At 41.3% G+C, this 24883-nt stretch overlaps 1 protein-coding gene across 2 annotated transcripts in view; it reads left to right on the forward strand.

Moving 5' to 3' along the window:
* The window catches only part of GLI3 (GLI family zinc finger 3), a 215044-nt gene that overhangs the window by 110105 nt on the left and 80056 nt on the right, over nucleotides 1–24883 (forward strand). For both annotated transcript variants that reach the window (XM_052795785.1, XM_052795794.1), the window contains exon 4: nucleotides 6454–6559. In XM_052795785.1, the coding sequence (XP_052651745.1) occupies nucleotides 6454–6559 (106 nt within the window). The remainder of the gene's footprint in view (nucleotides 1–6453; nucleotides 6560–24883) is intronic.

Here is a 24883-nt window from a genome sequence, read left to right on the forward strand (position 1 = left end):
GAGAAATAATAAGGCGTTCAAACTGAAATCAATCCAGCAGTTATTTAGCCAATACCTGCAGCAAATTTGGCATATTAAAGACCTCTCAGTGCCAGCTGATGAAACAATTTCCAGCCACTTTTCTTTCAGCACACCGATAACTGCTCCTCCTTCATGTATTTGGCATGATGGTTGTTGTGGAACTAGTAAAAACAATAAAACATGTTCCCACAAGGTGTTTTAAGTTTACAAACTAAGAAGTGGTAAAATGGATGGCAGGGATCTAAGACGCCCTGAAGTCTTAATTTTTGGTTTTGCAAAAGTAGAAATTTTTTTTCAGCCATAACAAGAGGCACAGAGCTGGAGCTGTGATCTAGTTCGTGAGGTTGGCCTGCAACTCCTGATGCTTTATTTTTAAGATCATTGTATAGGCTGTGCAAGCACAAGCAGAGGGTAGGGAGGGGAAGTCTGATCATCGTTAATACACACAGACACATGGAATGGATGTGATCTGATTGAAAATTGTGTTTTTCTCTGACAGTGTTATATCTACTGTATGTTACCACAATTAACATTTAGTGTTACTGGAGAGGACTTACCAGTTAAAAATTCTTTTTCTCCCTCTCCCTCTGTCCATTTCTTGGCTTTATCTGTTTATTTGCCCCCTTTTTTTTTTCAGTTTTGCCATGGCTTTTTCTTCTTCCAATTTAAAATCTCCTTCTTGCTGAAGTCAGATAGTGAGCAGTCGCGTCCATGTCAACACGACGGTTGCCACATAGGAGGAAGTGTGCGTGTGCATGCACACAGACACACGCATGGAAAAGCCTCCTCAGATAACTGGCTGTAGTCCATCTGTGGATCAGCCTGCAAATAAGCAGTGCTTCAGATGGCAACCAGCCACGCTGAAGCAGCAACCTCAGTCACCGTAGGGAGACTCTTCAAAGTGCACGAAGTTAAGTGCATGCATTAACGTGTGGCTGTGGTTCAGTCATTTTTCTTCCTGATTAAAGCCTCTGTATAAGCATACGTAGAGAACATAACTCACCCTTTTTTGAAACAGAACTAAAACCCCCCCCAAAGACTACATGTGCTCTTATTGAGTCCTAACGCAAGCTGTAATTAAACAGAAATCCAAAATAAGATCTTTGCTTGGCAAAAAAGAACCTAATTCTTGCCATAAAACCTGGCAATACCATTAAGTTCAGATCAGTTGAAGCGAATGTACATGAAGAAACAGTGGTGCCCTTAGGGACTCTGCAAACCTGAATATTAGAAAATTCACATCTGGTGATCAGCTTATGAACCAAAGGAAGTGTAGAAATTTGCTGGCAAACTCTTCAAAACTGTTCTGCGTATTGAAAAGACATTAGCAGGGAGGCTATATTTTGCTTGATATTGTTTCTGTTACATCTGGTGTGAAAGCTTGGTACCACTGAGTTCAGCATCAAGACCTTAATGAATTTAAGTGGGAAGGAGATTTCACCTCAAATGAGGTTATATCTGAGAGAGTTTTGCACCTGGCTCAGCTCTGACATTTAATTTGGTGAGCTGATCGTCCTGAGGACAGATCTGCTAAAACATGAGTGCTTCCTGAGTTGGGCTTGAGTCCTGTGTTTGCTTGGCCCTGATGTCATGACACAGGTGCAGGCATTGGGGCCACACTGGGCGCGTTCAAGCTGATGCAGGCGTTTTCTACAGTAGCAAATGTTTTCTTCAGGTGCTGAAAAATGCAGCCTGTCATTTCAGCAGCCGTCTTCCTCAAGGGTTTGGCAGGAATCACAAGGTGCTTAAGCAAGTCGGTTAGCTGAAGGCAGTGTTTTACTAGCCTTACCACCGCAGCCGAACTTTCCAAATGTAGTGATCCCCAAACTGAGTAAAGCTTATTTGAGAGACTACAGAGTCTACAGAAAAGTCATCCTTAACTTTACTGAGCTTTGGAGCAGCCTACCTCTTTGCTGTTGTCTCAAGGTGTTGCACAGCACCTTTGAGCCAGCTGGCATCGTCTGCCTTTCCACCAAGTCTTGCAGTGAATTGCTGCTGCCTGCTACATCTCATCAGACTTCACTTCAGGTTTGCTGTTCAGCAGCAAGGACCATACCTGTCATTTCTCCCAGTTTCTTTCCCTTGATGCTGCAGCAGAGCCCTAGGTTGCTGGCTTTCAGAGAAAAGTGTAGGTCTCTTCTTTTTTCTTGTATGGGAGTGATTGTAATTTGAGAGAGATGATCCTATTCACTTTCTTTAAGAAGGCAAGAAAGATTCTTGAAGAAGAAATAAAAAGGCACGTTTTACACAACAAAAAGTCAGCATAAATTGACATATTTTCCAGAAAATCTCACAGAGCTAAAATTGATGAGTTTGTAGCATTTCAGGCAGTTGTATCTCCCATTTTGTTTTGAGGAGACCCTGCTAGGTATGCAGGAGCCAGGAGAGCATCTGAAGGAAGCTTACAGTAGTAGACAGCAGAGAATTCAGAAGGTGGCAACAGATACCAAATTCAGCAATGCGTAAGGAATGTGTTTTAAGTGTATTTCCAGTGCCTTGGCATGTCCTTACAAGTTCTTGAAAATGGTGAAATTTAAGCACAGAGTCAGATACTTCTGCTGAATTGGAGCTGAGGGCTCCAAATACACAGGCAGCATCTGGCCATCTCAACTCCTGTACTGTACACTTGCATCAGGGAGTCTGTGCAAGGATGTAATTGAAGGATTGGTCCAGCAATTCACAATTGCCTTCAGATGTCTGTAAGAAAACTGCCTGGCATATACTGTGGTAGTTTGCATCTCAGCCAGAATTTATAAGAAGTTGCAAATGGTAAGAAGTAATTTCCCTAGGAGAATAGGAAGTTAGCTTTTGTTGATTTCGTTTTGGTGAGAGGAGTTCCTCTTTGCTAAGGGTAAGAGTTTTGTTCTTCACACTTTAAATGAGAAACGTGAAAATGTCATTATAGTCAGAGCAGGTATCCTGTCTTTTACACTAAGTTGCCCCTTGGTTTTCTAGATAGGTAGAGCATCTCTCACAAACAGCCAGGAGTCGGGTAGGTCCTGATTCAATTCTAGCCTGTGAGTAGTCTCACTCATTCTTTACTCAGCTGCAGCATAAGTAATAGTGTCAGAATGTGCCTGTAATATTCTGATGGTGCTTTTAATAAAATAGTTACTGGGTGGCATACGAAAAAGCAATGTGAAACTGGCTACAGCCCGAGTTACTGCTTTGCAAACTTCTTACTATGTATTTCCATATAAATACACGTCAACCGATTACATTTGTATGGAGTTTCAAGTGAATTCCAAGTGAAGCCCTGGACGGTGGGTGCTTTGGCAGGTGTCTGTTTGATCTAAGAGTCTTTCTGTATAAATATTCAATGCTCTTCAAAGTGGAGTGGTTTTGGACCCCCAAGCACATAGAATTTACTATCTACCTCTGTGCTGAGGGCTGACCCAAACATGGCAGAATGTGAATTCCCTCCATAAAATTGACTCCACTAGTTCTGCACATTATTCTCCCTGTCCCCCATTTAGCATGTTAGTCTGCTGACAGTAGAGTACACAGCACTTAGCAGCTGGTTTGTGGAACCATCAATCAGGAAATTATATGATAAATAGGAGGTAGCCAGGTTTAGTGGCACTTTATTCTGCTTCAGCAGTTTTAGCCTCACTTTGGAAAAGTCATCATGTGGTTTTTCTTAAGGGTTGCAACAGGAGATGGCTACAGTGCAGTAACTTATTACACATACAGTTAAGTTATGATGTTCACCAGCTGTATTGCTCATGTGTAAATAATAAACTGTGAGATGGATAATTATGTTGGGTTTTGATATGCAGCTCTGCTCTGGTCGGCACAGGGCTGACAGAGACAGCTCCCTGTGCCGTGATGGAGTACGGCTGTTCCCCAGATGGAAACTGCAAACAAGATGCCACCAAGATATACAAAGGAGCTTAATGTGAGAGGACTCAAAAAGGTGTTCTTGGAGATTTATATCCCATGTGTTAAATACAATTTGTTGGTGCTCTGCACTGCATAGGTCCCACAAAGGGGAATACTCTTTTGGGGTTGTTTAATACTCATTTTCCATTTCCCAGTTAGGGGAAGATAGATGATTGCATTCAGGAGGGTTAAATGCTGTTTCGCTGCATGAATATTGGGACTGCTTTTAATGGGTAGGTGCTCAGGCTGGGTGAGGGTGGGACGGTGAGGGGGCTTGATGTCCTGAGCGGGATTGCTTGCCTTGGCCACGTGGAGCCTCTCCTGTCTGACATGAATAAGGGTGACAAAATCTCTGTCATCTCACCTGTGCTCCCCAGACCCACTCTTTGGAGACACATAGGGCAGAGAAGGACTTGTGCATCTACGAGGGTATGAGTGACTTCCTTCTTCGCTGAAAAAATGGTGGCAGAGTTTTTATGGTAAAATGCCAGACATCTGCTTTAAAACCTCCTCCCTTCGGCTTATGCTGCTGCAGTCAAATACCAGTGAAGTAGGGAACAGGGCAGGCAGGCTAAAACACACTTCTCATGCCCCTTTTCCACTCCTCCACCTTGGCTGCTGGTGAGGAATGTGTTTCAGGAGGTGGCAGCAAGCATCCTCCACTCAGACAATGACAGTGTGTTCACAGGGATACCTCGTCATCTGTGACCCACCTTTACTCCTGCTGAAGCCCAGGAGTGCTCGGCATGGGGAGCGAAGCTTGTAACAGATTGCATGCCAAGGTCCAGTTGGTGCAGCAGAACCGGAATTAAAGCTACCACAAGTTTGAGCTCCCAGCTCCCAGTAGTAAGCCACAATTATTTTTCATTTATGGTTGCCTAAGCCCTGAGTCAGTAAATGGCAGAAATGTGCTGTGGCTGATCACATTCTGGTGATGTTTCACAAAATCAAGCCGTGAAGCTGGACAGGCCATATCAGATGTTTCCAGATTTTCCTGAAATATTGGGAATATTTCCTCAGAATTTATGCGATTTCCCCTTTGTGCCCTCTGTTTACTCCCTCAGGGCCATGAGGTTTGTTCCTCTAGTTCTTTCTCCTGCTTCAAAATACAATAATAAACCAACCCAACTTTTGACAAACACCAAGGGGAAAAAATCCTTTTTTTTTTTTTTTAACCATCTCTAGTTGTCGTGAGGTAATTTCTTTCACAGATAACATCATCTGAGAGGAGAATTACATTTTGCTGAATAGGAAGGGCAGGAAATACAAAAAGGAGATACCTTCAAGAGTCAGCAGGCAAAACCAAAGTAGGCTTAGTTTTACTGCCAGTGCATAATTGAAGTTTTCTTTCTTTCTAGAAGCATTTTAGTAAATCCATGACATGACCTACTGTCTGTACTTCTCAGCTTTTGGTGTCGGATAAACACATGACTTCATCCAAAGTGGCAATCGGGTGATAATTGGGCAGGATAGGTTTGTTTCCTGCTGCTGGAGATGCTCAGCATCCCGTTTAAATTTTGAGCATTTGGGAGGCAGCAGAGAGCAGCACGGTCAGCAATAAGCTCCTTTAGGTACACAAATCGCACCTGCGTGCTGGTCCGGAGAGCTGTGGTTTGTGTGCATTGTGTCCTCCAAAGGTGGGAGGCAATCCTGCTGCAGAAGCGGTGGCAAACTGCAGGGCGGGCTTGCACTTGGCCCCTCAGGGCAGAGCCCGTGGGGGCGGCGGGGGCACATTCCCCCTTTTGTCAGCCTTGTTGCTGAGGCTCTCCAGAAAGAGCAGGGAACAGGAGCCCTGGCAGCTGCAAAAGCCCCTGTCCTGCAAAAGCCTTGGAGGAGACCAGGCAGGGGAACTTACTGCAGCCGTGAGTCCCCAGGTCTCCAGCTGTGGGGACAAAGAAAGCACCCTTCCTTTTTAAGAGCGGTGTATGAAATGAGTCCCCCTGTCCTCAGATACATTCCTCTGGATGTGGCCATTGGTGTGACACAGTTAAGCATCTCCAGCACAGCCGTTCCCAATTGCATTTCCCTTTTAACTCTCTTGTCTGATTTACTCCATATAGTCATTTGTCAGCATGCTGCTTCAGTTTTGCTTTCCGTTGTAGGATTGTGTGTACATTTCTGAGGATATACTTTTTTTTTATTGTATTGTATTCTCTCCTTAGGCTTTGGGTCCTCGGATGATTTTTTTTTTTCTTGTTTTAATAAAAAATAAATAAATCAGGAATGCTTATGAAAGGCTTGATGTTCCTTTTGATCTGACACTTCACATATGGGCACATAATTATTTATTAAAGACTTCTTTACGTCCCTTTCCATTTAAGCTGGAATATTTAAAGAATATTAAAATTAGTAAATACATATTCATGCAAACACTGTGGGCCAGACTCTCCTCAGACAGATCTGACTGACTGCAGCAGGGAAGGGGAATGCGACCCATAAGTTGTAGCACTGTTGACACATGCTTTTCAATATCTGTTCCATCTTTATGAATGTTGTTTTTAAAGAGTCGGTGGAGATACTCAGATCCAGGAACCTTGCTTGTTTTTTCAGATCCGCCTCACCTCTTTCCAGCATTCCACCCTCCTGTACCAATTGATGCGAGACATCATGAGGGACGCTACCATTATGAACCATCTCCCATTCCTCCTCTGCATGTGTGAGTATTCAGTATTTCCCCTCACTTCAGCTGTCTGGAAGAACGGGCAAGTATACAAACCTTTGCAGTGCTTAAAGCCATGCACTTGGAGCACTTTGCCAGTGTTACCAGAGAGCAAGATTTACTTTTGGAAAGCATCAAGGTTATCTGCTTGTGAAGCAAAACCCAGGCTGGTGCCTGAGGAATTCATGTTATAATAGGTGGCTGGCAAGTGTTACCTATGTTTTGCTGATGTTTATTCTGTGTGCTGTCGTTCTATAAATACTAAATTAAAAAGTGCTGAACCCTGTGAAATACAGTCAGACAAAACATGTATTTTGCCTGTATTAGGCTTGGGATTCTTCATAGCTAAAATTTCCTCTCATGCCGAAGTTGTTGTTTTTGCCAGTGACTGCTATGAAGCATAATGAAATTTTGGTAAATTTTCATAGTCCCTGTTGTGTGCATGCACAGGCAATCTGTTGATTGATGGGAATGTCACCCAAACAAAATGGCAAATGTGATAGAGCACATGGTTTACACAAAGATAAAAGAAATGAATACCAGTGATAACGTGCATTAGAAAAGGGTGGTAGTAGTGAAATCCTGTAGAAATAAATATTATCTTATTCTGTATGGGGAGACAGATACCAGCATTGCGGAATAAAACAGTTGTGTCCAGAAAACTGCTATATACCATTAAAAATGGAGCCAAAAAGCGGGGCTTGGTAGTTTGCTAAAAGGCTTGATATATACATTTAATCATATCTGCTAATCACCTCTCATACTGAGAAAATACAAGAAGAAAAGCACAAGTAATACTTTGAAGAATAATGCTAGTTGTTTAGATGGCAGATTGCTTTGCTATGGCTATTAGTTACAGCTGTGTAATTACATATATGCAGAAGAAAAATGAAGTTGTTTTAAAACAAGTCCTCCTCTGTGAGCAGAATTAATTGATATTAACAATCCTAACTACATGCCCAAGTACACACACAATATTTTACTAACAGGTTTTTTGGGTCAGTCCTCTATTACTGAATTGTAATTTCAGAACAGATTTGCCTGGAGGTAAGTAATAAATCTGTGTTGCAGTCATCTTGGGCATTAGAGGAAAAGTGGGTATTTGTAGAAAGAGAGAGTACAGAAACTTGTGATTTATTCCTCAGAGTTCCTCTGATGCATCACCATTTACACCACAGCAACCATATCACAAAATACATGCTTAAATTTGCTGCTGAAAACTGTTGTAAGCTGAAGGTGGCAGGCTCAGACAGAGTCATTACATGGTAATCCTAGATTTTGCAGTGCAGTGAATATTCTGCCTGGATGTTTTTGGGAGCTGGGGGGATGATCCTGCCCCTTCTGAAGCTAGTGGGGAATTTGCCTTTGTCTTCAGTGTGAGGCAGATGGGATAGGGAGCCCCAGGAATTGTTTTAACCTGCATCAGCAGAGGACTGTCATCCAAAACCTGGGTACCACCTGTGAGCCTTCACCGAGGCTTCTGGATCCCGTGCCATGTGGAACCCTGCCTGGCTGCAGTTGCTGTGCTGAGCCCTCTCCGGAGCCTGAGCCCCATGAACCCAGCCCATACCATGACACTCTGCACCCGTGGGCAGGGCTTTTGGGTGGGTGGACCATCATTCCCCATTTTGGATGACAGTGGGAAATCTGGACTAGCAGCCTACGCTGCTAAAAGTGCCAGGACTTCTGTAAGAGCCCCAAAAGATGTTGAAAATGCCTGCTTCATGCCTCATTTGGCATTCAGCGGTAGTCCCCTCTGATGCCGAAATCAACGCCCCTCCTATGGAAAGGTGCTGCACGCTGTGTGCCGCACGCCCCTGCTCCCCGCCATACCCTGTGGTGTAGCGGTGATTCAACTGGGCCCTGCAGAGGCTTGTTAGAGATGACGAGATCTTAGTGTGATGTGATATGACTGTAAGCAACTGCTTTAGAAATACACTCTGATATCAGCCCAAGCTTTACACTCAGTTTCCTTGATACTGGCTGTTTATTTTTCCATTAATTTCTGTCGATTCTTCCACTCATTTGGTTTGTGTCGCCATTGGAATGATGAGCTGTGGTGGACTCTTGGAGCCGTTGTGCTTGGTGTAATTAAATGTAAATATGCAATTAAGCAACTTAAAAAAAATCAGTCAGACTCCAACAGCTTCTTTGTAGATGTTAACGTTTGTCATGCTTTTGCTGTTTTCAGTAATATGTTTTAATGTATGTATGAGGTAGACACCCAGCAGTTTTCTTGCAAGTGATACAGAGCCTGGTGTGAGTATCGCTTAGGAGTGTTAAATTAGGGATCGTTTGGAGCCATTACTTGAACTGCTGTTACAACACCCATTTAAAAAAAAAAAAAAAAAGAAGAACAGGGTCTGAGAAGTTATTTGAGAATTCTGAGAGAAAATGGCAAGAGCACCAGTCAGGATACAAACGTTTACACATGGCTTCATCAATGACTTCATTGTATGAGTGGTGTTCTCCTCAGCTTCATAATGCTCTTAAATGTTTCTGTGGGGTGGGGGGGAATATAAATAAAAAAAGGGGCAAAAAATTGGCATCATTGCAGTTATCCAAGCTCTTAGAAATGTGTTCCAGAACCTGTCAAGCCTTAGTGGAATTAGTTTAGGTATAATACAAGTGCAGAAGAAATGTGGAGAGGGCCTTGTCTACATGATACCTACAGTATGTGCATGTAATTTTGAACAATGACCAAGGGAAAAAGAAAAAAGGAGGAATTTTTAAGGTGTTACAGGGCTCTTATGTACTTGCAGCTCTAAAGATGTGTATGTATTTATACATATAATTCTTGTAGTTTAATTGCTGATGGGCAGAACTGTTGTATCCCAAATTTCAGCCTGGAGCCGAATTTTATAATTAGAGTTATAAACCCCTGAAATAAGGGTTTATGTTTATGATGGAATTGCTGACAGATGCTTATGTGTAGTAGGACTAGCAGGCATTGCTGTAATTATGCTATCGTATCCTATCATTAAAGATTTCAATTGAAAGAGGTTTATAAATTGCTCTTCTTCTTAGATAAACCACCCTACATTAAGGCATCAATGATATGGTGCAGAATTAAATTAAAATCTCATAAAATGAAATATGTTCTGTATTAGCTGTTTGACACTTAATTTGCCTCTGAATGAGTAGAGGAAATCACAAATTAACCTGCCTTTGTTTTTCTAGCCATGGCTTATTAGGCGTTAGAACAACTGCAATTACAGCCCAATAATAACCCCCAACCCTTATGAATATGTACTGAAATGTGTCACTTTGTGTTACCAAAACCTGTTTGTTAGGACTGTGTAGCTATCCTGGAATTTCTACAGTACATCTTTGGTTTATACTTCAGGGAATATGTATGAACCTTAAATTGTTCTTTAGTGGCAACATATGAACAGTGTAATTGCAGCTGGAGCTTGTGTTCCGCCCCCCCCCCCCCCCTCCAATTCAAGGGATGAATCTTAGTTTTAGAAAAATATTACAGTAAACTGTGATTCAGTTTTGCTACTTTTCATTGAACTAACAAGTTAAATTACTTGTTAAACATCATTTGATTAAAACATACTAAAAGAAGCATGGCTTGAGTAATCCCACTTCTTGCTTTGTTTTTGTTGTTTTTGTGTAGCTCTTTCTTAATTTTCAAAACTGATTTCTAAAGTAAGGTACTAAAGGAGAAACTGAAGCTAAACTATGTTTTGGTCCTTGACATTTGCTAGGCCATCCAATAGAGTATGATGCCTCATCCGTTTGGTGTGCAGTGATTCAAAATCATGCTGCTAATAAGGGTATTTATTTGAACATAAACTAATACCTTGAGCGTGCTATTTGTTTTTTTTTACTCCCCAAGAACCAAATAACAAATTTACTATTGGCTAACTCTTCCAGTTGCCCAATGTCTTTCTTGACATTGGCTTTGTTGGAATGAGAGTTGTTAGCAGTGAGCACAGGAAGAATAAGGTTGTCTTGACTCTTTTTATGACAGTGCAAATGTAGATAACTGTATAGTCCCACAACTTTTAAAATCTGACTTAGCCAGGATCAGAGTTTTTATTTATTAATTAAAAAAAAAAGCTCCTAAGGCAGAGGCAAACTTCTACAGACGGATTTAACCGTGGTGATTTAGGAAGCTACCATTCTTGGTCATTGATTCATTCCCACACCTTTATAGAGTTGTGTTAGTAGGTTGCTCCCAATCTGCTTTATTTCAAAGTTGGGTTGGACAGCCTTTGAAGGCAACCTAACCTAGTATTTCCAGGTGCTGTTGATGTGGCTGTGAAGGAAGCATGCTCCTGCAGAGGTGGGGCAGGGGACAACTGCCAAGTGGCAATATCAGAAGTGGCTCCAGGGTGGGTGGTGGCCTGTGTACCTCTCAGAGCGGTTAATGTACATGTTGTAGGTAGAAAGTTAAAGTTTCAGGGCTGAATGTACTACAAGATATACCATGCATGTTCCAAAACATTCACCCATTTAGTCTCCGTCTCTTTGTTGCCATCTCATTTTACATTAGCCCTGGACTGTGAATAAGGGAGCGTGAGCAGGTAAATCTAAGGGAAGGTGCACTGATGTTACCTATATGCTTGTGGCCCAGGGAGGCTGTCCTTGCAAGGAAAAAGCTGCAAGGTAAAGAGCTGCTGTCTCGTAGCTTCCTAGGATCAACAATACTCTAAGCTCCTTCTTTTCTAACTCTGGATTGAGGTTAGCAGCATCCGAGTTTGGCAGTCTGAGCCCTGAAGTGATGCACGTGCAGATGATTGTGCATGTGCCTAACGTGAATGCCTTGAACAGACATTTTGAACTGTGTAAATGCACCGGTACTAAAGCAAAGCATGTGTTTTTGCTTGCAGTCAGCTTCAAGTTGATAAAAAGGGAGTCCGATTCTTAGATATGTTATTTCGTATCTAATTTATACAGACATCAGTTAAACAAGGGTGAAAAGGAAAGGAAAGTCAGGCCCAGACTCTCAGCTTTCATCAGCTTCTGATTTTGGACCATGCAGTACAATGGGGAATGTCCAAATGCAAGATTAAAGCGTTGGCTCCACAAAATATCCTTGATGATGAGAGAAACTGCTTGCCATACGTTTGATAGGACGTTTACGTTTTCACAGCCCCATCACTGACATTTTGGTTTTTGCTTTGCGCTTTCATTCCTAAGCTCTTATTTCTTTTAAAAATCTTAGTGTTTAAACCTCTTAAATATTTTACGTGCTGCTTTACCTCAGTGTACCTCTAAGCTGGAGACTTGGCAAGGAGTCCCTCAGCTTGCCAGAGCATTCATTGATCCTTTCACAGTGGGAAGGGGAGCCCCACCCAGTGTGAAAAACATCCCTCATTGAATTATCTTTAATTACTTTAAGACTTGGAATGGGTTTTATGGTTGAGCCAGGAGCCATAGAAGAAGAAAGACTGGGAAGCTCTTGGGACATGAGAAAGATGATTGTAGTTACAGCTTTCCAAAATCATCCATGAAAGTATTTTCTGTAAGCAGGGAGAAATCTTGTATTAAATGGGAAGCACCCCAAGAAACCTGTCCCTGGAAGTGAAGCGCAGCATCAAGAATAAGTAGCTGCTAATAGCCTGGAGGATTTTTATAGCAAGTCTCTTGAAAAGGAAGCAGCATGGTCTGGTGACTCGTTAAGGTTATTCAGAGTTTGTTATATGCCATGGATATGCGTGTTGTATGCTCTGCAAGCAACAAGTATGCCTCTTAGTGACAGAGCAGCATGATGATAGTAATTCACAGAAGTAAAATAGCACAGCCAGATGCCCGCACATAAGCTTCAGCAGATAGTTTTCATTCAGTGCCAGGCCTTTTACGAAGTGGCTAAGAGGAAGCCTGAGTCTAGAACAGAACTGCAATCTCTCACTCAGTAAATAGTGTTGCATCATTTAAAATAGTGAATCGGTGGTTTGTTTAGCTTTTGGTACTACTTTAGTAATTCTTACCTTAAGACTTGTAAATCATAAATTCTCCTTTGCAAGCGCACTTGCAGAGTACCTTCAGAAACAGACTTTTTAAAAACTATCTGAAACTGGGAAAAGTTTGGAAAGCAAATTATTGGTGGCATATATTGAATTTCAGAAAAAAAGGATATGTGATTCTCTTAAAGTTTTGATTGAGAGACACTTGAAAAAAAAGTGAAAATGTGGGCAAAAATAAGTAAATATTTTTGAATGTAGCTGTTTTACGTAAGTCCAGTTACATTGATTTGTTTAGGTAAGCTGTAGTCTGAAGTTTCTGCACACTCAACTATTCTGTTTCTCACAGATTTGCTCTCTTCCTACTAGGAAAAAGCAGTATTGAGAAAAGAGTATCTTATTTAATTTCTGCTGGCAAATAAATTCTAGATCAAATAAGGATTCACTGCTAAAAGTCATCCCCGTTTTTAGCAAGCATATTTACATGAAAGTCAACAGAATTGCCTCTAAGCGCACCAGATTACGTTTGGTTCACATCATTCATCTGTTTCTGTGGCGGATAATACTTTGTGACATAATCATTTTCTCTGGAGTAGCTAATTGTAATGCCAAGGAACTACAGATTTATAAAGGAGTAACAATAGCGGCAGATAAATATTGCGTTAACAGAGGCTCTTTGTTCTTCTCTTACAGCCAGCTTGATTTCAGGAGGGCTAGGGAAGTTACAGCTATTGAAATAAGAGGAAAATTTTGGTGAGATTTTTAATGTAGAAGGAAAAGCTTGTAAAACACAATAGTTTGTTATGTTAAAAATCCTTTGGTAGAAACTTCTCCCAAATCATCCATTCGTTTGTTTTTTATGTCGAGAAAAGTGCTTGAGAGGCAGCAGCCCCCAGCCTTGATGAGAAAGGCTTGCTACCACCGGCTGGCTGCTGGCTGACCACCTCTCATGATACAGTCACTTGGTAGTAGCAACAACTTGCAGGGCAATGCGGAGGGCAGAAAAAAGAGGGGAAAGCCCTCGGTGGTCCTTGGGAATGCTCTCTGCTGGTCTAAATGGAATCTGTTGCCTGAACCCCCACCTGAGAGGCAGAGTGGCACAGGTTCGTGTGGTGGGGCCCAATCCAGTGAAAGGGATTTTTAAAGAGCTTTATATGGATTGTGTTGTTGCAGAGAAACAGTTCCTAGGTTTATCAGCAGTAAGGTATCTGTTGGCACTGGACAGCACTGCCACTTAACTGACTTACCCCATCTGGGCAGTTAACGGTGCTTAGATGAATTCTCAGCTGCCTGTGGGAAGTGGTTCCCTAAGGCAGGCTTTCAAACCAGCATGAATTAAGAGATGATGGAAGCAAAATGAATGGCCAGCAAAGTCATGCCTCAGGACACTGTGTTGTATGTACCATTTTTCTGTAGACTGAGGAATAACTAGGCATGACTTCAAGCTTTTGGGGCGCTCCCTGCGTGCAGTTGTGTATACAAGTGTGCATATTTGTGTGTGTGTGCGCGCATGCATCCTCTTTACATAATAGGGTGAATATCTTTGCTTGAATTTATCAGGGACTGAGTAATTCTAGATCTTTATAGTTAAAACTAATGGAAGGAGCTACACAGAGTCTGAGAAAGGTGGAAAATTATAGGGAAAACGTGAACGAAACAAGCAGGAAAAATATTTGTGGGCAAAAACATTGAGAACATGTGGATCATTACCTTAATTTAACATTTAACCAAAAATACATAGAATAGCTGCAATGCTAGAGTTCTGCAGCTTGAAATTTCTATTATCTCATTTTGTTATCAGCTGCAAAGAATGCAAGCTCTAAATATAGTGCACATTCAGAGGCTCTGAGCCTGTGGTTTCTTGGACAAAATTCCTGTGTTCTTTGTGCTGTAGTCAGCAGTATTAGTCGAGTGAGCAGATATTGACTGTGGTATTCACGTGCAGTGAACCAGAAGCAAGCCAACTCTATAGAGGCTGCTGTCAAACTTGTTGCAGTGGCCTGTGAGGTACTGGACTGTGACGGACTCCTTTTTTTTCAGTACAATTCTTCCACTCATGTTAAATCTTGCTTCAAAGGGAACTGAAATGTTACAGTCTTAGCATTCTTTCTTTTTCTCTTTTTTTGCTTTCTTTTTTTAAAGTGTACTGGTGAGATTTCTGTGTTGTGAATTGGAAGTCCCTAAAGCCAGAGTAGGTATAAACTGGAAGAAATGCGAGCAATGAGTACATCTGCACTGTAGGAGCACAGAGCATCTTCATCATACTCTCACGCAATCTTTCCCTGACTTAAACTCTCTCCTCCCCCAACAAAGACATCATGTCCTATAATCTTGCAGTACAGACTGAATTTAGTTCAGACTTTTTTCCCAAAGGAAGAAAAAACAGAAGTTAAATAACACCTTGTTTCCCTTTTTGTCACCCCTTGCTCAAGCCACTATATAATATATGTCTACGTGTATTTGTTTGCATGTTTGTAACAGAAAGCAGGCTCTCAAGCTGGTGTTGGCTGTGCTTCTGAGATGTAGGAGACTAACTAGCTGTCCCTTTTACATTCTCTATTATATGATGCTAGGGGAAAAAAAAAGACAAGACCCTAATTCCACCCAAAGGAATATGCTCAATGGGTGTTTTATCTGTGTGCCTCAGGGTAGGCTGGGCCAACATTTGTGACTGATGTTATCGATTAATAGAGGAAATGATTTAAAGAAAAATGTTACAGTGTTTGATTTTTGCTCTTAGGATGCTTTACGTGACCAAGGAAGGACTTGAGACCTTATTTTAGAAGAAGCTTTCATTGTAGATGGACCCTATGAGGTTGCTATTAAAGACCAGGCAAGAATATATTCCTTAGTCCCTTCCAGTACTGAATGTGTAGGTCTGAACCTCCAATAGATTATGACTGCATTTATAGTCAACTTTATAGGGGTGTTGGTAATTTTCTGGACACCCCCAGAGGTTAGACACAGAGGCAAAACACCCTGAAGCCCATGAGCCAGGAATACAAAGCTTCTGAAGGAATGAACTGACCTGTCATCCTCTTGAAAGCATTATTTATGAGGTGCTGTGACCATTGGTGTTAAGGATCAACAGAAAATTAGGGAGTATCTCACATGAGGGAGAATTTCTAAACATATCAGATTTAAGTGGCTATCTCTTTAAAGATACACATCTTCCAGTCCTGTATCTCCTGTTGAAATTCAGCCTAGATTTATCATGCCTTTTCCCCTGGCCTGTGGAAGAAAAGATTGATAGTCTAGTCCAGTTTATAGAGGCCACCAACATAAATAGCCCCATTTAACAACATTGTAGACAGATTTGGTGGGGAGGGCAGGAGCTGAATGACCAGGGGCAATCAGGTGTTCTCTGCTTCACCCTGGAAGATCACTATCAGCGTACATCATCGAGACAGTACCAACAAAGCTTGCCTTGCTGCCTCTGTCTTGGTTTGCTGTACTTGTTCCTTGGATGTCAGGTTTCCATCTTGACACCTTTTCTGGGAACTGTGTTTCTACTCCTGTGATTAGATTGAATTGTAGAGGTGCTGAGGGAGCAAATGTGCAGGTTGTCCTGCTGGTGTGGGTGTGTCCCGACTTGGCCAGTTTGTTCCCCTTGGGGTTTTCATCTGCATGCCTAGCTACCTACTTTGTTTAGGGAACTCATGATGCTTCCAGCATACAGATAGTGCATTTACCTCAAAGACTTCAAAATTGAATTTACTACTTCTCTAAAAAATGTGCAGCTGGAACATTCATTTGCTTTACACTTAGTGCTTGTTTTTCACTTATTTCCCCCTACAGTCACACTGGAAGCGGTGTCCCCACCCATTTCTGGTTCTTGAGGTTGTTCGAAGTTACAGCTTTGCCCAAGAAATGCTTTTTTAACTCCAGTTTTGCACATGAGTAGAGCAAGAACAGCAGTGTGAAGCCTTTATCTCATTTATTCTGATGGCTATGGTGTTCCAGCCATTATATATTCACCATTTGTGAGAACCGACTTGTAGTGCAGATTACGTAGCACCATAATGGTTTTCAGTGGCTGCAGAATCAAATAAGGAAGCTGGCCTGGCTGAGACAAAACTTAGCCCAGCATGAGAACTGAGTATTTTCCCACTCTGATTTGGTTGCACCCCAGCCAGCTCCCACACCTGGACCTTCAATACTGGCAGAGAAAATACAAAAAGTGACTGTTAGCAGAATTATCTTTCTTCCCCCCTCCTAACTTAGCAGCATTCACCTTTGATATAAGTTGTGCTTCATATACCTGTGAATCCTACTGCCCTCATGTATGTTGGTGCTAATCTGTGGCTTGCCTGCTATTTGCAGTGGTGCTTGGAGGATCGGAGAAGCTGGGAAGCCGTTGTGTTTTCATAGGGTCACTCCTTGACTCACAGTCCTGGGTACAGCATACACGTGTACGGTACATCTGGTACTGTCACTGAGGTGCGCTCTCAAAATGGCTTTTCTTCCCCAAATCATGGATTTGTCTGGGGGGTGGGGGTGGGAAGAGGGAGGAGGCATTTCAGAAAATAACGTGTGTATTTTATACAGAAATGTATATACATAAAATTTTATACAGAAATTTCTGTACATCTGTATAATGTTTTTTTTCTGCTGCCAGTAGTAGTGTTAGGTGAGAAATTCTAGCTGGTACTCTGTTCAGTAATAGTCACTAATCCTTGTGAATATCTATTTGGGGCTGTCTGCTAATGTTAATACAAAGATGTGAAGCAAATCCAGCCATATCTCAACAGAAATGGTTAATGCTGAACCTTCACATCACTGTTTGTGTCAGGATTATAGTCCTTTAAAGTTAGAATTCTAGGCAAATGTTCCCTTCCCAACCAAATTTAGGTAGCAAGTACAATAGGAGAGATATTCAGTCACTGAATTTGTCTTTTGTTATTGCCAATTTGCTTTTGTTTTAAATAGTTGAGATCTTATTTCAGCATATAAAATTAGAATCGAAGAAAAGCTTTCTCTCTTTCCCCAAATGTCAGTTTTGTAATATCGTGGACGTGACTTACAGTAGGCATGGGAAATGAAAGCTGAGGGGTTTGTTTTGCTTTGGTTTTGAATTTGGAAAAAGAGTGTTTCTTGGCATCACAGAACAGACATTGAGGAGAGTGTTCATTTGAGGTTATGTGAGAGGCTTTTTGGGTGCTTTGCCGGGAGAAGGAATGCCTGCCTTAGCGGGATGAAGGACTTAAGGGAGGAAGAGAAGCTGAAATTTGCTGAAACAATAGTGAGAATGGCATTCTTGAGTGTGAGGTAAGGAGGGCTTAGAAAAATCATCACTGAATGAATGAAATGAGGAGAGAGGTACTTAAGTACTAAAAATGTTAAAAGCTTCATTCTCTAAAAATTTAAAAACATTAAATTATGGGAGTAAAAGCCCATTAGTTGAAAATACTGGTTTTTGAGAGAACAGAGTATTTGTGAAATTCATGTATCGGTTGATTTCAAAGTTTGATTTTACTGTCATGGGTCATACTCATCACAAGAAGAACTTCCCGTGAATACCACATTAGTTTTGTTGAGATTTAGGACCAGCCTCAAGCTCTTCTTTCTGGTTAGGTAATCCCCCTAGTGGATACAGTAATCTGGTCCTCACGCTGCGGGAGTGGATCCCAATTAGCGATGCCGTTTTTCCACCGGAGTATTGCTGCACATAGGCAGGAGTGCTCTTTGCATGCAGGCTGTATCCTCTTCTAATCTGTGAACGGTAGAGAGAGAAATCAGGAGTAAATGTAGAAACCATTTAAACTCTCTTAGCTTTGTACCATTTGGGTATTTTTCTTCTTCTCCCACTCATGCATACACATACATATGTGCATGTTCTCTGTTGTACATAACGACTTCAAGGTTATTTTTTAAAGACCTTCAGGCATTTTCTGAGTGTTTTTGAACCAGCGCACCATTCACCGGTGTGTTGCTTGTATAGAGGTCGTCTTTGATGAGGTTTTTGTCATATGCACCCACTGAAGTTTCAGTGTAGTCAAGCATTAGAAAAGCCACTATTTGAGCGTCTTTGTTTTCTTTGTTGAGCTGTTTATTTTGCTTTCTTCCCACACAGTTCCCTGGCCTCGCTCTGACAACTGCTTTTCTGCATGAATTACATTCCTCGGGGCCGCAAGTCTCCTAATTCTTCCAGTCGATTTGATTCCTGCCTGTGTGATTAGTCCTCTGCTCCAACACACAGTTGGTCTTTGCCAAGCAAACTGCTTGCTAAGTGCCTTTAACATGAAGACCTAACTACATTTTTTAACCTCATTAGTGTGTAGGGCACTGCTTCATTCCGGCTTAATAACATGGCCACTATTGAATCATCACTTGCTCTAAAACAGGTTACAAAAAGGTTACCTAAGTTGTCTGGTTTTCTTTTTGTATGACTGTGCTTTTGCTGGATAACAGTTTCTTTCAGCACATGTCCAGTTTAGAAAGGAGACCCATTGGTTCTGCTCAGGTAGATTTGTGATGCTGAGAAATCTCGTATTTGTATGTTCAAAAAGAAACTCAGCACCTATTTGGAAATAGCAAATCTAAGTGATAAAACTGGTAAGAAAACGTGGTTTTGGGAGAAAAGAGGAAGAGGGCTTGGGGGAGCTGATAAAATTTTCCTACTGGTTTCAGCTTTAGAATTGCAAAGATCTCATCCTCACCAGTTTAAATACAGACTTCTCACTGTAACGCTGGATTTAAAGCAATGTGGCCACAGTCTGCGTTGGTTCACTTTGTCTCATGGGATCAATTTTTAGCTGAATGTATCATCACTGAAATTCAGATTTCAGTTGCAATCGCACATAAACTCGAATGGAAAAGATATTACAGGACTTCCAAATGTTGTAAAGGCAGTAAAAAAAATAAAAGTTTCCTAAGAAGACAGTGTCACCAGGGAGCCAGGGGAAGAAAGGAGGCACTGGGTCACATGCCACTTGTGATGGTGCATTTGTGCAGTTGCATAGCACAGACACTCAGGGTGAGACTTCATGATTAATGGTGTTTATTCTTGACAGAAGCCTCCTTTATTTATCTGCAATACACTTTAGTGATTTTATCAGTCACCTGAATGAAAAATATTCAGTCATACCAATATTGCAGTGTAAATTGAGTAGAGTCACTTTTTATTATATCTTTCAGCCTTATCATCTGCACAGTAATTTTCTAGCAGGGGTTTGATATAGAAAGGCTGGATTTAGCTGTACCTGACACAAAGCCTCTTCAATTTCCCCGAAAAGTTCAGGCTACTCTTAGAAATGTGTATAAATATATATATAAAACCCTCTTATCCAAGCAATTTCAGGATTTGAAAGAATAAAGATAAAATGCGCAAACTTGTATGTGAGAAATGTTGTTCGTATGAAAACATCTCATAGCTCTGAAGCCACTGGTGAAATGCTCTTTAGTGTTTAAGCTTGTGGCTTAGTGCAGTTCTTTTTGCATGGCTACGTAGTCTGCCTTTCTTCTAATCAATCATCATCCAACTCCAATCAGCATACAGGCAGAGCCTATCGTTCATCCTGGGTGTAATTTCAGAGTTGAAGACTATAATGGCCACATACAGCACATTAGTCACTGCGATAACAGCTAGTGGCACTCCTGAGGAAGGGGGAGGACGGGGGAGAAGGGGAATAGAATTCTTCTCATTCTCACAGTGCATTAGTGAAATAGGAGCAAATGTTAAACAAATGTTTATTGAATTAGCTGACTTGACAGCATTAAGTGTGAGAAAGCTTCTGACACTCCTTTGACCCCCTCTTTTGCAGGAGGAGAGGAAGGAGAAAGGCAAGGAAGAAAGGGGTACATGAATGCCGTAAGGGTTCATATATGCCCACATACTCATATGGTGGTGCTGCTGTGGTTGAACACTTCAAGAGATGGCAGGCCCTGCCTTTAACCAAGAGGAGGCTAAAATTTGAATAGCAAATGAGACCACCTCTAGAGCATCAAAAGAGAATTGCAGAGCAGGGAAGTTTGCTGTAGGAATGCAGTTGGTAATTTCACTGTCCAGTCTGTTACTAATAACAACAGGTAATGAGTACGCTGTAGACCTTTTAGATTTTCCTGCTGCGCTTTGTGCTACAGCATAGTTTGAAGAGGGAATGGTATGTGGAGGTCCATGGCAAGTCTCTCCTCTAACGTGTAGCAACGCTTTTCCAAGGCTTCTTCGAATAACATTTGCATGTCCTGCGCATCTGTTTTATATTCATGATGATGAGTTCTGCATTAAATGCAGCATTGATACTTTATCCTTGATACATTAAGGACCACAAGTCAATAGACTTGGAACCTGCTGAAGACAAGGGAGAAAAAATTTACCAGCACTGAGACTGGGCTGTGCTATGCAGGTAGAGGGTCTTACCCTACTTAGGGTTCATAGAAGTCAGCGTGAACTGAGCAAAGTGAGGCAATGCCTTGGTAAGGCTCTAGCAGAAGCAAGCGATGGAAATCACAGCGTATCTTGTTAGCCTTACTTTTATTTACTGTTCACATTGCTGCAATGTCCAACAGCTCTGTGCAGGATCAGAGCTTTGCTGAGTGTTGTGCAAATACAAGGAGCTCTGCCAGGAAGAGCTCGCGGTCGGACCTCTTGGCAAAAGAACTCCAGTGAGTCGGCTCTGACAGCCTCGGGGGTTACCACCCCCAGCTGTTTTCCTTGCTCTGAAGGTTATCCCTTGTCCCTCAGCAGGGTCAGACGGTGTGGCTTTGCCCCATTTACAGTCTGGCAACTTTGCTCTGGCTCACTGAAACCGGGCACTGAAGTGGTTAGAGGCAGAGATGTGCTGCCTGTGCTGGAAGGGGCACCAGCTGGGTAGGTGAGGGCAGTAAAAGCTTATACAGCTGCCGCAAAATTTGGAAGAGGACATCTGCTAGAAGCCTAAAAGGCAAGTGGCATTTGGAGGGAGTAGTTGTAGTCGGTCACGTTTTTGTATGTTTGCATCCTTTGTTTGTACGAGCAAAGAAATTGCCAAGTAAGTCCATGTAGTCATCCCTCAGTCACCGATTTCTTTGCAGCAGTACTGAGAGGGATTTGGAGGAAGGAGAGGCAAGCTTGATTGCTCTGTATGCAAAGGCCAAGTGGACAGTGTTTTGGAGGAGTGTTGGGGGGCAATGACAGCGGTTGGTGGCAGGATGGAAGGAGGAGGAAAAGAAGGGGCAGGTTGCTGTGGGGAGATTATCATTGTGTGAGGAGGAGAACAAGAAGCCAGGGCTTGAATTGGAGAAATACTGGGAGACAGTATATGGTTTTATTTGCATTTTGCTTAAAGAAGAAAAAAATAAATCGGTCAAAACTGTATCTGCATACACATTTAAGGAACGCGTGTCAAGACTCCAAGTCAAGACTCATGTAATGAAATTAATATACCTTGACTCAGTGGCATCTGAAGCAGCAGTTGCTCACTGTAGTCAATACAAGTGTTAATACTGTGGGCTGAAGGTCACCAGTGTTACAGCTGACCTTACGTAAACAAAATGTTAAATAATGGAATGAATATTCATTGCTTTTTACAGCATAAACTCTTCTTGAGGGAATCCACAAGCCGATGGTTGGGTTATTTATGAAGTATTACAAGTAGCAGAGGGTGTATGTTAAAAAGCTGGATCTGCGTTCAGGCAGTCTGTCAGTTGAAAAATAGGAATACAGTCACTGAGTAAGAATTTAGTGCCTTGATTAATGTAGCCAATTTTTAACTGTAACTACCTCATGTTAACACTTCTCAAAGAAGGAAAGGGGAACCAGAGTAATATTCTTCTGCTGTCGGTCATCAGCTAATTGTCGTGCATGATTTCCAGCACCATGAAGATCTCTTGTGCAGTCATTTGTGTCTTTTTCTTTTTTTCTGCAATGATACCTAACTTTATGGGGGAGAAACATTTTGTTCTAACTGAAAGTGAGGTTATTTGTAGATTTTAGGAATTCACATTCCAGAACTGCACACATTTTGTAAGGCATTGTCCTTGCCTCCATGAGAAAATATTAATAACATAGTATCTTCTTTCTGACCTTTCCACTGTAGATACCGAACACTTTCTGAGTGCTTTACCACAGTTTTAAAGATGGGGAGACACCAGACGAGGAAGTCAACAAACTTGTCCAAGCTGGCATAGCAGATAAGTGATGGAAAGCAAACCAGAGCCTGTGTACTTTAAACCCTGATCTAGCTCCTCTTATGCATAAACTACATAGGCACTGACCCATTCATGATTTATTTTTACATATATCTACTGAATGGAAGGTTGCTACCAAATCCGATTCTGTGACTTACTTCCCTATACTGACTACAGTTCCAGTGTGAATTTTGGAGGAAAAGTGAGCAAAATATTGACTAGATCTTGGAACATGGAAAGGAGTATAGGAAACCAAGGTTCATTCTTGTATTAGGACTTAAGCATGTTCTTGTTTTCCCTCTTCTTCATTTGCACCACTAAGAAAATAGTTAACAGCGCTTACCTTTTTGTAGTACTTGAGCTCTTTTACATGAAGTGTGCTCTGACATTTCCATGTATTCAATTAACTCTGATTCTTTAAGTGTTCCAAATAATTTGCTTAGCTTTCCAAAATCCAAGAATGCAATACAGCAGCTTTGAGGCAGTGAGTGATTTTAGGGGAATGGACTGCCTATTTTAAGACACAATTTCTGAAAAAAAATGAAGTATTAAAAGATGGTATTGTTGATTTCCCATACTATGTATTTATGGATTTGATTGTTTACAAATCCAAATAGAAGTGCAAAGAGAAAAGGGACCATGGAATTGCATTTTAAAAATACTTGGTGCTGGCCTCAGTCTCCTTGCATTGAAGTAGGTGGAAGATTTACTGGTGGCGCTTGGGGAGGGCAGAATTTGGTCAGCACTTTGTGCTTATGATCACTTAAGGATTTTATCAATTAAATCAGTGGACAGTTTCCCATCAACTGCAGTTTATGTAGGGCTGAACCCTACAATAGCAACTAAAGATTTTGAGAAGGAGGATGATTATTTGACTGTTAATTTTTCTGTATCATTTAGGCATATAGTTAGCTGCCTGAGCCTGATTTATTGAGCACCTACAACCATGTATGTACTTATAACAGTGAGGAGTAACTTGATAATTTGGGCTAGTCACAACTATTAGAGTTGTTCTCACTTTTATTTTCAGGACCAAGCCTTACTATCTTAGACTCAGCTTTCTTAATGGAAAAAACTTTCATTAGTCAGTTGTTGACTGCTGGTGCTGAAGGGTCAGTCTATCCAAGCAACTATGGCATTAAACAAACAATACTTATTTAACATGGGAGATACTTCCAAAGGAATTGAGCCATGTGCTTTAAAATAGGAGTCATTACATAACAAGAAAGTCCTTATTGTTTGTTCATCTTCCAGGATCTACTAAAAATAAAAGTGTTAATGTTTTGGGGGCAGCCATCAGAAGATTGTTGCAGAAGAAAACGAAAAAAGAAAAAGATCATAGGCAGTTTAATGAGTTTAACATTTTTCAATTCTCTAGGCAGGGCTGAATTGAACAGGTATCAGAGAAACAGTGTGGATATAATTGGTATGAGAGTTATGCCATCAATGCTTGCTCCAGCATTGAATAACGTACTGTTAAATGATTAAATATCGAGGTTTGAACTTTGACACTTTCATAATATAACAAGATGGATGAAAAGGCAATAATAAATTAGGTTATGTTACAGTATTTCATCCCACTTCGTTGACAAGCTTTGTTCTGTGAGATAGATTATTGTTCCATCTGTAACCTCAGCTCAGTGTCATATTTACAATGTTATAGTTAAGGATCACTTGCTGTTTTCAATATAAATGTATTTTTCAACAGATTCATAAGAAAGCCATTTAAAAATTTATCAGGACAAAACTTGGCATTAAAATTTCTAGCCCTGGAGTTATGGTTTACTTTAAAATCAGGAAATGCTTAAATTGCCATGATTTTTTTTTTTTTTTTTTTAAGATAGGTTGTGCTTAGAAGAGGTTTTTGCACAAGCACGGCTTAAAGCTATTTGGAAACCGTTTATGACAGATCACTTCTCTAACACCGTAACCAACCTCAAAATTTTCATCCACATTTTCCTGTGACACAGACCTTTGTGGCTGTCCTGAGCAGCTTTACATCTGCTTCCAGAAAACACTGCTATTGAAGAGTGCTCTCTGACAAGTATGGGAGTCGCAGTATGCCCCAGGGCCCCCTGTACTTTTCACAGTTGCAAGAGATGCAAAAACAGGGACAATGTGTGCTGTATTGGTATTCTGGCATGTCTTAGAGCAGTTCAAAGACTCCAAAGCAAAGAAACCCAGTGTGAGGACCCTGAGGCCACTAATAGGCCATAATTGCCTTAAACAGCCTCATCTGGGACTTCTACCCACACCCCATGCACCTAGGAGCCCTTTTTAAGCTCAGACTGGGGTCTTT

Source organism: Harpia harpyja, chromosome 1 (genome assembly GCF_026419915.1).
Source record: "Harpia harpyja isolate bHarHar1 chromosome 1, bHarHar1 primary haplotype, whole genome shotgun sequence".
In the NCBI taxonomy this organism is placed as follows: Eukaryota; Metazoa; Chordata; class Aves; order Accipitriformes; family Accipitridae; genus Harpia; species Harpia harpyja.